Source organism: Aquarana catesbeiana, linkage group LG08 (assembly GCF_042186555.1).
Source record: "Aquarana catesbeiana isolate 2022-GZ linkage group LG08, ASM4218655v1, whole genome shotgun sequence".
NCBI lineage: Eukaryota > Metazoa > Chordata > Amphibia > Anura > Ranidae > Aquarana > Aquarana catesbeiana.
Genome location: NC_133331.1, coordinates 265,329,079 through 265,344,069, shown reverse-complemented (window position 1 = coordinate 265,344,069; position 14,991 = coordinate 265,329,079). Strand labels below are relative to the sequence as shown.

The 14,991-nt window shown below is 43.0% G+C and overlaps 1 protein-coding gene across 2 annotated transcripts in view; it reads right to left on the bottom strand.

Annotated features, from left to right (window-relative positions):
• The window catches only part of LOC141106405 (membrane-spanning 4-domains subfamily A member 4A-like), a 77,122-nt gene that overhangs the window by 29,619 nt on the left and 32,512 nt on the right, over positions 1-14,991 (bottom strand). For both annotated transcript variants that reach the window (XM_073597167.1, XM_073597166.1), the window contains exons 2-3: positions 7,093-7,373; positions 5,316-5,426 (exon numbers count right to left, since the gene is read on the bottom strand). In XM_073597167.1, coding sequence (XP_073453268.1) covers positions 5,316-5,426; positions 7,093-7,365 — 384 coding nt within the window. In that variant the 5' untranslated portion in view covers positions 7,366-7,373. The remainder of the gene's footprint in view (positions 1-5,315; positions 5,427-7,092; positions 7,374-14,991) is intronic.

The following is a 14,991-nucleotide window of genomic DNA, read 5'->3' as shown; positions in this document are numbered from 1 at the left end:
CAATACTTCTATGATGGAATGATGGTTATCCTATCCTTGAAATGTTTATGATATTTCACTGAGCTGTGTATGCTCTGTTTTGATGTAAACATTCTCATGGACTGATGTTGTACAGATTTTTGGATCTGTTTTCCTCTTTAAAATCTATTGAACATAGATAACATATATTTAAGTTTTTAACTGAATAATACCTGTCATCGTGCCTAAAAAGTCCAAGCCCACACATTTTTCTCCTAATCTACTTAATCATAGGACGTGGCACAGATTACTTTATACGTATCAGCAGCCCCACTCTGCGTTGATACTAACAGATTCTGCATGGTGATTATTTATGTTTACTACCTAAGGGCTCTTTCACATGGGCCGGATCCATGATGATCCGCCCCGTGAACATCCGCTTGCTCAGCGGGGATCGCTCCGCCGATCCCTGCTGAGCAGGAAGATGACAGGTCCGTCGCTGCACACTGTGCAGTGACGGACCTGTCAGAGCGCCGCTCTCCCCTATGGGGGATCGGGGGATGACGGACCGTAGAGTCCGTCGTCACCCGATCGGATCCAAAAACGGATGGAAAAGTAGGTTTTTCCTCCGTTACACTTTTTCGGAGCGGAGCGGACATGCCACCGCTGACATCCGACGCTCCATAGACCTCCATGGAGTGTCTGTTCAGGTCTGCCTAAAAAACTGACAGGCGGACCAGAAGGGATCGGCCGTGTGAAAGAGGCCTTAGATAAAGTGCTCTTATGTTTATATACAATGTATGTTTTCCTCATCTTCCTTTACCTAGGGACTTGTCTCCCCAGAAAATTCTATTATATCTTTGTCATGGCGATTTCTTTATTGGAAATTAATAATAAAGTAACAGCAAAAAGAAAAAAAAAACAAAAAAAAAACCTCACAGTCCACAGTCCATCATGGTACACAGCCGTCATGTCTAGTGCCTAATTTTAGGCCAGAGTCAGAGTCACCATCTCCTGCTTACCAGCCTAATATCTAAGTCAGATGTGCACATTTGCAATATAGTTGACTATGAAGGTCATTTGTATACTATTTAGCATTATCCCACTGTGATATAGTTCCTGGCACCTCACCTGCCAAATGCCAGTCTCCTTTGTTACATGGTAATGGGAGAATGTCCAAACCTGATGCCAACTCCAACACAGGCTGACAATGAGCTTACATAGTACTACCTACAGTTGTGCTCAAAAGTTTGCATACCCTGGCAGAAATCATGACATTTTGGCATTGATATCGACATGACTGATCATGCCAAAAAATTATTTTATTTAAGGATGGTGATCATATGAAGCCATTAATCACATCGTTTTTTTAAATCATAATGATAACAAAAATCCCCTAAATGGCCCTGATCAAATTGTTTCCATACCCTGGAATGTTTGGCCTTGGTACAGACACACAAGGTGACACACAGGTTAAAATGGCAATTAAAAGTGAACTTCTCACATCTTGTGGCTTTTTAAATTGCAAATAGTGTATAAATAGTCATTCAGTTTGTTAGCACTCACATTGATGCACAGAGCCATGGGGAGCAGAAAAGAACTGTGAAAAGAACTGCCTAACAAAGTAATATAACTTTATAAAGATGGAAAAATATATAAAAAGATATCCAAAGCTTTGAATATACCAGTCAGTACTGTTCAATCACTTATTAAGTGGAAAACTTGGGGATCTCTTGATACCAAGCCAAGATCAGGCAGACCAAGAAAGATTGCAGCCACAATTACCAGAAAAATTGTTCGGGATACAAAGAAAATCCGACAGGTAACCTCAGGAGAAATACAGGCTGCTCTGGAAAACTATAGTGTGGTTGTTTCAAGGTGCACAATATGACATTACATGAACAAAAATGAGCTGCATGGTCGAGTTGACAGGAAAAAGCCTTTACTGTACCAATGCCCCAAAAAAGCCTGGGTACAATATGCCCAACAACACCTTGACATGCCTCACAGCTTCTGGCACATTGTAATCTGGAGTGCCGAGACCAAAATAGAGCTTTATTGTCTCAACCATAAGCACTATGTGTGGAAAGGGGTCAACAAGGCCTATAGCGACAAGAATACAATCCGAACTGTGAAGCATGGTGGTGGCTCACTGATGTTTTGGGGGTGTGTGAGCTCTAAAGGCATGGGGATTGTTGTGAAAATTGATGGCAAGATGAATGCAGCATGTTATCAGAAATTACTGGCAGACAATTCTCCTGCATGAAAGCTGAGCATGGGACACTTGGAATATCCAACACGACAGTGACCCTAAGCGGAAGACCAAGTTGACCCTCCAGAGTTTACAGCAGAAAAAGGTGAAGGTTCTGGAGTGGCCATCACAGTCTCATAACCCTAATGTCACCGAGATCTGTGGAGATCTCAAACGTGCAGCCTGACCTGGAGGTATTTTGCCAAGATGAATGGGAACTGCCTTCAAGAATTTGGGGCCTCATAGATGCACACTTTAAAAAAGGGGTAATTTAATTTGTTTACTTGTTGCCATAATTTGTTTTTTCATTGTACCGTTCTGTTATAGCCTACAACTGAATATGAATCCCATGGCTTTTGGCCCTACTTTGGCTTCCTTACAAGCTTCGCCCCCTCCTCCCCTCGCTCAGCCCGCTTATGGGTTATAGCCTTAAACTCTGGGACTCTGTTCGCTACTCGGGTAACCTCATGTTCCCCTTTCTACCACTCCTCCCTCTCTTTAGTAACCCCCTGTTCCTGCTGGGCCTTGATCAACTAAGCTTTTTCTCTTGGTGGTCCTTCCATGACTTCACGGAGGTCCGACATTTTATCTCAACGCATTTCCTTCCCTCCTGGTCTTGCTTCCAGGACACCCATGAGGCACCCTCTTTGCAATTCTATCACCATACTAAACCAAGCCACTGGGTCTCTTCGTTGAGACGCAATTCCGTTTATCCTTTCCAAAAAATGTTTTTTAAACTCCTTTGCTTTCATTTCCATGGGGCCCCAGAAGCTATCGCCAAAATCTACTCTTCTTTAAATGCTATGGACTTGCCTGGGGCCGTGTCTTATAAGTTGCGTTGGGAACAGGGCTTGGAGACCTCTATCGAACCGGATGACTGGAACAAGGCTTGGTTCTCTGTGGCCAAATGCTCCTTCAACATGGCTACTTTAGAAGCTGCATACAAAGTCCTCTTACGGTGGTACTAGGTCCCAGCCGAGATAGTGAGCGCGAACCCATCCTATAAAGACTGGTGCTTTAGAGGATGCGGTCAGCAGGGTGATGCAATACACACTTGGTGGTCCTGTTCTTGCCTCATAGGGTTTTGGCCCAGGGTGTTTGGCCACCTGCATTCCTTATTTCATATACCCATTCACAGAGATGCTAAATTTTCTTTGTTGCACTGCCCGATCCAGGGCTTGTATTCTTACCAACAGAAACTGGCAACGTATTTGTTTATTGCGGCCAAACGGGTTATAGCCAGAGCTTGGAAGAGGCCCTCTGTTCCATTTGCTATGGTGAAGAGCACTCTAACTGATCTCATGATCAATGAGAAAATGTTGAGTATTTTAAATGACTTTCACTATAAATTTCTTAAAGTATGGTCTCCTTGGTGGACCTATGCTCGTCCCACTTTACACCTGAGCAGTCTGGGCCTCTCCTGAGAATGGTCTTGTCACTCTCACCTCCTGCAGGACTCCCCCCTCCTCTCCTTCTCCCCTTCTTTTCTCTATATTCTGGTCTGCCTTTCCTGGTTTTTGCACTCCTCTCCCTCCTTTTTCTTTTTGAAATCAAGACTATTCCTAGGGCCGCTCTTGGTCTTTTGTGCTCTTGGGTGACCCTGGATCCTCGAAGCTGGGGCCCACCTCATGATGGTTAGTGGCCACCATCGCTATATTTTCAATCTTTTTTAGTTTTGTATCTTTCTGCCAAATGTTCATCCCGGTCTGTGACAGGGATTTTCATTGGACTGATATACGCATGTCCCTCCGCTGTGATCTAGTGCACTTGGACCCTAATTGGTTGGCCCTTATGCCCTGGTGATGTATAGGAACCTATGGGGTGCCCCATATGTCCCCCAGTTGATAGTTAGTAAATTCCTATTCATGTTATAAGATCGTTATGTTCATTGAACTACGCCCCTGCATGGGTGAACGTTTGTCAAGATGTTATATTTTTTCAATAAAAATGACTGTACCAGAATAATAATCCCATGGGAAATAAAAGAAATGTGTTTGCCTGCTCCCTCGTGTTTACTTTAAAAATGTTACATTGTGTATATTATCAATTCTCCAAGGGTATGCAAACTTTTGAGCACAACTTTACCTAGGGATTTAGCAGGAAAGGTAAGTATTGGTAGTAGAAGAGATGGGCATTTAAAAGGATTCATCACTTTTCCCTCAATTAGTGAAATTGTAGACTTACTGTAACCCTGTAACTGAATTTAAACCCTTTTAAATGGAAACTAACCTAAACTAACCCTTGACATAAACTCACTAGACCAGCCATTCTCAATCAGAGTTCCTTGGAACCCTAGGGTTCCTCCAGAGATTGCTTGAGGTCCCTTAAGCTGATTGACCTCCCATCCGATGATGTGTGCTTAGTTCCGAGCAGAATCAGTGGTATGACACCAATATTTTTTTTTAGCTATCTGTATCTGTAAGGGAGGCATTCTTCTCATTGGCCACCAATGTAAGGGGTATTTGCATCGAGCCCCAATGGTTTTAGCAAAGGCTCCACAAGACCTGAAAATTATTTAAAGGATACCTCGGGGGTTAAAATGTTGAGAAATGCTGCACTATACCCTCCTCTATACTGCAGTAATTGTGTACCAACAGATGATTCACCAACTGCTCAACATTTTGTCAACAGCTCTGTCCTGAAACACACTGATATCCAGCTGTAAGTGACAAAAAGCTACCAATCCATGTTAGATGGCTTAGCCTCTCTATCGGCCTTAATCACACAACAGGGGCTTAATCTGTTGAAACACTTGTGCATATTTAAATGGCAATTTTTCACTTATGCTATCCAAAGAGAAATATGATTGGATGGTCATAAGAAAGAGATAGAACTTTTTCCGGTTACTCTTTTTGTCTTTGTTCTTATTGGGGAAGATTAAACCCCATTTCCTGTCCCAGTGATCAAATGAGTGGTCACCAGGACAGGAAGTGTGGGGAAACTTTCCAATGCTGACACAGGCAATAACATCTCACATTGATTCAAACCCTCCCCTTTTACATTGGTGAACTTTAATCTATGATTAGCCAATAGGTGGTACTGCAGGCCGATGCTTTTCTGCACCCAGTTATTACAATCACAAACAGCAAATTGTAAAGGTACTTACGAACACTGGGCCCCAAAAAGGAATGCCACTTAGAGACGTGATAGTAAACCTGGTGAAGACCAATGCAATGCCGAGGCCAATCTCCAATATGGCTGCCACAATGACCAGAATCTGAGCAGAGAAAGAACAAGGTTTAATTAGTTTGATGCAGCTTTGAACAATACTCTGCTAAGTGCAATTGATACCCAAGTGCAATTGATACCTAATGGTCCGCTAGAGATAAATTCATATATTTGCCCAACTAATGATTGAACCCAGATGGGGATTCTTTCAAGGCAAATTCAAGTTCCCCAAAGAACATTTTCTCATTCTTTTGCAGTACAGAATTCTAATTGCAATACAGAAGATAGAAGAACATAGAAGAAGTGGGGAGGCTCTAGGTAGAACTAAACCAACCCGTACTTAACAGAAGGGGAGGACAGAGGCAGGATGTCCTCCAGAGGCAGCCATCATGGAAGAGTAAACAGCAGCCACCCCATTCCATCAGATTGTGGAACTGTTATCTCCCGGCCCACTTCCCGCAGCTCAGCTGTGTGGGCCTTTTTTAACACATGTGCAGCCGATCGCACTGTTGCAATTTGCAATCTCTGCCGCAAGCAGATCAAGCTCAGCAAAAACACCAGCCATTTGGGTACCACATGCTTCAAAAGCTAATTAACCCCACCACTCAACCCCTTGGCAAGAGCACCCGAAAGCCACACAAAAGGGACACAATTCTTCTCCTCACCTTTCATGCCTACCCCCGCTACATTACACCCGCTATATCTCATGACTTCTCAGCAGCCTCCACTGACAGGGATGATGGTGTAGCAAAGGGTGTCACAGGTCCTTGCAACACGTCTGCCAGCAGCATACCACCATCTGTAGAGTATAGCAGGCAAATTTCTCTGCCCCAGCTGCTGCATCGAAAGAAAAAAAATACACTCCCTGACACCCACATGCCCAGCATCTAAATTCCAGCTTGTCCAAATTGCTGGCTTTACAACTCCTGCCTTTCTATCTGGTGGATTCTGCCCCCTTCTGTGAATTAGCTACTGGGAACCTGCCATTGTGGTACAGCACTTTCTGCAATTTATTTGCACGTAAGTACGTTCTATCTCTGTACCATCACGTAGAAGGCAATGTTTTGGCATTGTTGGGCAAGGCAGTCAGCCACGTTGTCCACATTACTGCTGACATATGGTCCAGCAAGTATGGTCAGGGACAATATATTTTGTTCACAGCACACTGGGTAACTCTGCTTGCAAATAGAAAAGGATGCAGAAAAGGGCTCAGTGCTGGAGCTTGTTTTTCCACCACATCTCCATACAGCTGGTGGTGATGATGTGAGATCTGTCAGCACCACCTTCTCCTCCTCCTCTATGCCCTCCTCTGCTGGATTGTTGTATGAACCACCAGTACCCCCTACGCTCTCAAGGGGCCATTCAACGAGTCAGACTAAAAGATGCCATGTAGTGCTTTAGCCGGTCTGTCTGGTTGAACCAAGTTCAACCAGCTTAAAAACCTAAAAAGATACACACTGCCTGGTCATTGCATTGTGAGACTGTGGGAGCTGCTGTGTGCCTGGCTGCGTAGCACCTGATTGAGCATGGATCCTGAGACAAATCTGCGGGACCTATTAGGGATCTACACTACATACCTGTATCTCCATCTCTACTCCCCCTCATGCATCATATTGTCTATTGCAAAAAGACAGGTACACTTTTAGATGTGGTTCCCATAATTTCCTTGGCTCCCTGTATAAACTGTGTGCTGTATGGTAACCTTTAATACTTACTCCCAAAACCTTTGGTTTACCCTTAAGAAATGTTTGGAAAAATGGTAAAGATGGGTCCATATTTCGGGGTATGATGGCGGACAGCTGCCATTGTGGTGCCACAGTGGGGACACTCAAGGCCTGGGTTGAAGGAGGGATGTAGAATGTGGGGGGCGGAGGACTGATGTTCTGAAAGAAAGATGCCACAGGCACATTTGACGCTGGGACCGCAGATGGGACTGCAGATGGAGTGCTGTTCATTAGAGTCTCACATTCACTCGCAAGATCTGACATCGTGAAATCTAAAATAGAAAGGAAAAAAAATGTTTAAAAAGTTAAAACCAGGATTTTGTGTGCTTTTCCAAAAAAAAAAACAACAAAAAAAAAAAAACAGTGAGACAATATTTTACTTAACCACTGTATTAGGAGAGGAATCCTAAAATAAAGATACATGTTTGAGATTTAAGTTAGAGGTTCTAAACATTCTTAAACAGTGTTATCAGATTTCCAAGCTATGGGATCACCAGCTAAACAAAAAGTTAAAAAAGCCTTTAAAAAGGGAACCTAATGCACCACCACATCTAAGGATTTAAAAATAAAAAATGATATGTTGCAGTTTACGAGTTTAGATATGTTTTAAAGTTGAACTCCAAGCTGATATTAAATACACAAATTAATGCAGTTCTGTAAAAATTTTCCAGGGATGTGCTGCCCTGTACTGTCTGTAAGTGGCTCTGCTGCCTAATGTTCACACAGATTATTCACATACAGTTCCTGTCTCTGGGGGCTGACTTTAGAAACCCCATATGGAGGAAGTGGAGAGAGAAACAGAGCGAGAATTGAGTCACAATGGGCTGCTACTGCTGCTGTATTTTTACCCAGACCAGAAGTAGTGACTATTAGGCAAGTATTGCTATGTTCCAATAGTTTAACCAAAGCTGCCCATAGCTTTTTGGGTGCCTAATCTTTGTCTTATTGTTATTATCCCACATGCACAGTGCCAGATAGTTAGGTCTGTGCTACTGTATGTGTGTAGCGGTCACCTTCCAATGTATTAGAAGTTGAACCTGTTTATTATAGAGTTAGAGTTTATAAACAGCTCATGTTAGTCTAATTAACCCTGTCCCCTTTGTCCTTGGATTTTATAGCTATTTTTTTTCAGGGCTCAATAACCAGTATAGGCTAGAGCCAGGTTGGGCATCTGAAGGCCACTTCTGGTTGTTAAACGTTGGGTTGCATTACAGATTTGAAACTACTAGGGACAAAAGTATAGAGTTGATAGGCTGATTCTGATTCCCAGTGCCACGCCACAATTTCTGCATGTGAGAAGCTATGTTCCAGGCTGGTTGGACAAAGGCTGTCTTCAGGTCTCCAATAACAAGTGTGAATGAGGACCTAATTGATGGAGAATGTGATGTGGCTGAAGCATTATGGGTGGAACTGCATATAGATGTGCGTAGTTCAAAGTTAATCATTGGAGATTGTTATAGACCACCCAATGTTAATGAGGAGATGGAGACTCCTTGCACAGATGGAAAGGGCTGCAAGGGCTGGGACAGTGATAATAATTGGGGGATTTTAACTACCTGGAAATTGACTGGAGTAATGGCACTGCTGGAACAGTTAAAGGGTAAACATTTAAACCTAGTACAGGACAACTTTATGGTCCAGTTTATTGAGGCTCCAACTAGGAATGATGCTCTGTTGGACCTGGTAATCTCAAACCATGCAGAGCTTATTACTAATGTTCATATAAAGGAACATCTGGGTAGCAGTAACCATAACATGATTTCATTTGATGTTACCTGTAAGCAAAAAACACATACGGGAAAGATAAAAACACTTAACGTTAAGAGAGCAAAAGATTGCAAAATATAGTAGGACAAACCCCCAAAAATTCTTCAAATATATTAATAGTAAAAAGGTCAAGTCTGAGCATGTAGGCCCTTTACAAAATATTCTGGAGTGGGTGACTGGGGACAAAGAGAAGGCTAATTTATTAAATACTTTCTTCAGCTCTGTGTATACAAAGGAGCATGGGGGAGCTCATGTTCATAATGGGGGTGGTAGTGACACGGCCCCAAATGATTCACAATGGCTCAAAAGTGATATGGTCCAGAAATATTTAGACAGAATAAAGGTTGATAAACCACCTGGAACAGATGGCATCCACCCACGGATCCTAAAAGAATTGAGCTCTGTCATTTCAAAGCCTTGTATCTAATTTTTAGGGACTCATTAATGACAGGAATAGTACCACTGGATTGGCATAGGGCCAATGTGGTGCCTATATTTAAAAAGGGAACAAAGTCTTTACCAAGTAACTATAGACCTGTTAGTTTAACTTCTATAGTCTGGAAGTTACTGGAGAGTTTAATAAAAGACCACATAGAAGAGTTCTTGCTGGAAATTAATATTTTAAGCAACAGACAATATAGATTCATGAAAGACAGAAGTTGTCAAATAAATCTGATTTCTTTTTATGAGGAGGTAAGTAAAACCTTGGACAGAGGGGTGGCTGTGGACGTGGTATACTTGGATTTTGCAAAAGCGTTCGATACAGTTCCCCACACACACGGCTAAAGTGTAAGGTAAAGTCTATAGGCTTGGAAACATCAGTTTGTAAATGGATAGAAAACTGGCTAAAAGAGCGAATTCAGAGAGTAGTGGTTAATGATTCTTACTCTGAATGGTCTAAGGTTATCAGTGGTGTACCCCAAGGTTCAGTGCTGGGGACCCTTACTTTTTAATATCTTTATAAATGATATAGAGTCTGGGATTAAAAGTATAATTTCAGTCTTTGCCGATGACACTAAGCTATGCAGTGGAATAACGTCCTTACAGGATGTCTCCAATTTACAAGCTGACCTCAATGCACTGTCTAATTGGGCAACTATGTGGCAGATGAGGTTTAATGTTGATAAATGTAAAGTTATGCACTTGGGGGTAAGAATATGCATGCATCATACATTCTAGGGGGAATACAACTGGGGGAATCCATAGTGGAGAAGGATCTGGGGTTTTGGTAGATCATAAGCTCAATAATAACATGCAATGCCAAGCTTCGGTTTCCAAAGCAAGCAAAGTCCTTTCTTGTATTAAGAGAGATATGGACTCCAGAGATAACAATATTATTTTTCCCCCGTACAAATCATTAGTAAGACCTCTTCTGGAATATGCAGTTCAGTTTTGGGCACCAGTTCTCAAAAAAGATATAAGGGAACTGGAGAAAGTGCAGAGAAAGGCAACCAAACTGATAAGAGGCATGGAGTAGCTCAGCTATGAGGAAAGATTAGAGGAACTAAATTTATTCTCTCTTGAGAAAAGGAGATGAAGGGATTAAGGGGGGATATGATCAACATGTACAAATATGTGAACTTGGTGTTAAGTTATTCACTTTACGGTCAACACAGAGGAGAAGGGGGCATTCTGTACATCTAGAGGAAAAGAGATTTCATCTCCAAATACGGAAAGGTTTCTTCACAGTAAGTGCTGTGAAAATGAGGAATAGGCTCCCTCCAGAGGTGGTTCCTGCCAGCTCAGTAGAATGCTTTAAGAAAGGCCTGGATTCTTTCCTAAATGTACATAATATAACTGGATACTAACATTTATAGGTAAAGTTGATCCAGGGAAAATCCGATTGCCTCTCTGGGATCAGGAAGGAATTTCTTCCCCTGCTATAGCAAATTGGATCATGCTTTCCTGGGGTTTTTCGCCTTCCTCTGGATCAACTGTGGGTATAGGATTGTGTATAGGGATGAGCCGAACACCCCCCGGTTCGGTTCGTGGCAGAACATGTGAACGGACCGAAAGTTGGCGCGAACAATCGGACACCGCTAAAGTCTATGGGACCCAAACGTGAAAAATCAAAAGTGGGAATTTTAAAGGCTAATATGCAAGTTATTAACCTAAAAAGTGTTTGGGGACCTGGGTCCGGCCCCAGGGGGCATGTATCAATGCAAAAAAAAGTTTTAGCAGTGATTTTAATAATGCTTAAAGTGAAAAAATAAAAGTGAAATATTCCATTAAATATCGTACCTGGGGGGTGTCTATAGTATGCCTGTAAAGTGGCGCATGTTTCCCATGCTTAGAACAGTCCCTGCGCAAAATGACATTTCTAAAGTAATAAAAGTCATTTAAAACTGCTTGCGGCCTGTAATGTAATGTCGGGTCCCGGTAATATGGATGAAAATTATTGAGAAAAATAGTATGGGTACCCTCCCAGCCCATTACCAGGCCCTTTGGGTGTTGTATAGATATTAAGGGGAACCCCGCACCCAAATTAAAAAAAGAAAAGGCGTGGGGCCCCCAGGCCCTATATACTCTGAACAGCAGTATACAGGTGGTCCAAACAAGACAGGGATTGTAGGTTCATTCTTAAGTTGAATCTGTTTGTAATTTGGAACAGGTACATTTTGTAAGTGTAGCTCCAGCCAAAAATCAATTTTTCAGCTTTTTGGATAACATAGGGAAGGGTTATCACCCCTGTAACATTTGTTTTGCTGTCTGTGCCCCTGTTCGGAAGATTTCACCTCACTTTCTGTCCCAATGACAATTGGATTTTGAAAATTTGGGGTTATTAGGGAAATAAGGACTGGTGATAAAGCATCAGTGGAGACACCTTTTTCCCATATTAACTCTTACAGGAGAGAATTTCCCTTCCTAGGGGTAGATTTCCTCTCACTTCCTGTTTTCTCCCTCCGTTTGTAAGTAGGAGTCGTTTGTAAGTTGGATGTTTGAAAGTAGGTGATATATACTATACGGCCTGCCCTATATACTCTGCAGAAATTTGGGCCTTAGGTGTTTGTGAGGGCTTACTGTGTTGTGGCACCACTGTTACTCTTGGTGGGTGCAGGAATGGGCCCTGCTGTGGAATATTAGATCAAAACTTGGTAATTACACGCCCCTGTTAAACAGGGGCAGAAAAATTGGGTCTTAGGCAGTGGTGGTGCCACAACACTGTAACCCCTCACAGATTCTGATGTTGAGCGCAGGAACAGGCCCTGCTGTGAAATATTAGAGCAAATATTGTAATTACATGCCCCTGTTAAACAGGGGCAGAAAAGTTGGGCCTTAGGCACTGGTGGTGGTTGCACAACACTGCAACCCCTCACTGATACTCTAGTTGAGCTCAGGAACGAGCCCAGCTGCAAAATATTACAGCAAAAATTGTAATTACACTCCCCTGTTAAACAGGGGCAGAAAAATTGGGCCTTAGGCACTGGTGGTGGTGCCCTGAAACAAAAATGTTCTTAGAAGCTATAAACATTAACATTGAGGAGGAATAGGATAGTCACTCAGCATAACAGGATAGTCACTCAGCATAGGCAGTCTTCAAGGGCTCTCCCATTCATAGAAAAACTATTCGGTTTCATCAGCATCAGGTGCTTGGTAGCTGGTGATCCAAGACTGATTCATTTTTATGAAGGTGAGCCGATCAACTGAGTCTGTGAACAGGCGCACTTTGTGATCGGTTACAAAGCCTCCAGCACTGAATGTGCGTTCAGAAAGAACGCTGGATGCAGGACAGGCCAGTAGCTCAATTGCATATTGTGCAAGCTCTGGCCAGTGATCCATCCTCAAGACCTAGTAACCCAGTGGATTTTCGGTTGGAAAGGTCTCGAAGTCTGATCTTGCCCCTAGGTATTCCTGCACCATGTAAATCAGACACTGACAATGGTTGCTGGAGCCGATCAGACCTTGGGGCTGCGGACTAAAGAATTGTCTGAACGCATCGGTCAGACGGCCACCTTCTCCACCGCTCCTTCTGTGACTGACCGAAGCCTCAGCAAAACGTTGTCCGGGAGGGCCAGGAAATTGTAACCTCCCAGGCTCTGGAAACGCATTGCACAAACCTTTCTGCAAGGCCTCCTGAAGATGTTTCATCCTCTGCACACTCTGCGAAGGCTGGATAAATTCCGCAACCTTACCCTTGTAACGTGGATCAAGAAGGGTTGCCAGCCAGTAATAATCCCTCTCCTTGATACCACGAATCCGAGGGTCCTTTCGCAGGCTTTGCAGGATCAGGGAGGCCATGTGGCAAAGGTTTGCTGAGGCATTCGATCTGGAGTCCTCTGGGTCACTAAGGATGACATGATCCACAGCCAACCCCTCCCAGTCACGTATAAGTCCATGGGTTTCTGGAGACTGAAAATGATCCCTTGAAGACTGCTGCTGATACTGAGTGCCAGGCTCCACCTCCATGCTGACACAATACTCATCCTCCTCCTCCTCCTCTTACTGCGTGATCGGTGGGCCCACAGGAATACTGTCTGGATAAAGGGGGCCTTGACAGGTAAGGATGTCCTCCTCTTTCTCCCTCTGTTCTGCCTCAAGTGCCCTGTCCATTATTCAATGAAGCATGTGCTCCAACAGGAAGACAAGAGGGACAGTATCACTGATGCATGCACTGTCACTGCTCACCATCCTCATGGCCTCCTCAAATGGTGACAGGACAGTGCATGCATCCTTGATCAGTAAGTGTATAAAAGTGTAGCGCTGTGGTGCCAAATTAAATAACCATAAGTAATAGTGAAGTGTACATATAGCACATATGGTGAAAAAATTATATGACAAAGTATATAAAATAAAGTCTCTAGTAATCTCCAAGTGTCAATCATGTGCGGTGATTAATCGTAGTCCATATTGGAATGGGACGGTCCTGATCCCTGTGTAGATAACCAATAAGGTAGATGAAAGGTGAAAATACCAATGTGATAGTACCACCACCAGAATGAATGCAGGCTTACCAGAAAGTTTGAACTCAAAAGAACATACGTTCTATGAGTCAAATGAGCTTGTATTGCCAACCGGCAATGGAGGAGGAACATTAGAAATCAACGGTGATTGGAATCTGGAGTCCCCAAAGCCTTCATGGAAGGGTCTACACTGACACATAGGTTATCACATGGATCCCACCTCAAAATCCTTGAATCATAACCTTTAGAGATAAGTTTCTGAAGCTGTTTTTTATATACATTAGTGGGATTATTAGGGAGTTCCCTGTATGTGTCAGGTTCGCTCAAAATACGATACATCTCCTCTTCGTATTGACTCTTATCTAGAACCACAATACCACCCCCCTTATCCGCTGGACGGACAACCAAGTTTTTCAGTGCACACAAAGATTGCAGTCCATCTTTTGACAGCGGTGGGTGGTGAATATGTTTCTCGGGTAATTTTGCAAGATCCTCAAGGACAAGGTCCCTAAAGATTTTTACCGCAGGGGCTACAGGGACGGGGGGAGAGAAGGGTTAAGCAGGATCCATGTAATAACCTATGTGTCAGTGTAGACCCTTCCATGAAGGCTTTGGGGATTCCAATCACCGTTGATTTCTAAGGTTCCTCCTCCATTGCCGGTTGGCAATACAAGCTCGTTTGACTCATAGAACGTATGTTCTTTTGAGTTCAAACTTTCTGGTAAGCCTGCATTCATTCTGGTGGTGGTACTATCACATTGGTATTTTCACCTTTCATCTACCTTATTGGCTATCTACACGGGGATCAGGACTGTTCCATTCCAATATGGACTGCGATTAATCACCGCGCATGATTGACACTTGGAGATTACTAGAGACTTTATTTTATATTACTTTGTCATATAATTTTTTCACTACATGTGTTATATGTACAATTCACTATTAATTATGGTTATTTAATTTGGCACCACAGCGCTACACTTTGATACACTTGTTTTGAGCAACATTTCTGTTTGTTGTGTTAGCTGCTAATTATTGAGCAAGCGCAGAGTAATATTTTTTGATCATTGATCAGTAGCCACTGGCGTGGCGAAAAAAAGTCAAGCTCCCCTGACCCTATCCTGGTGCCATACTCACACAGGTATTCATTGATGGCCCTCTGCTGCGTGTGCAACCGCTGCAGCATTGCCAACATTGAGTTACACCTTGTGGGCATGTCACA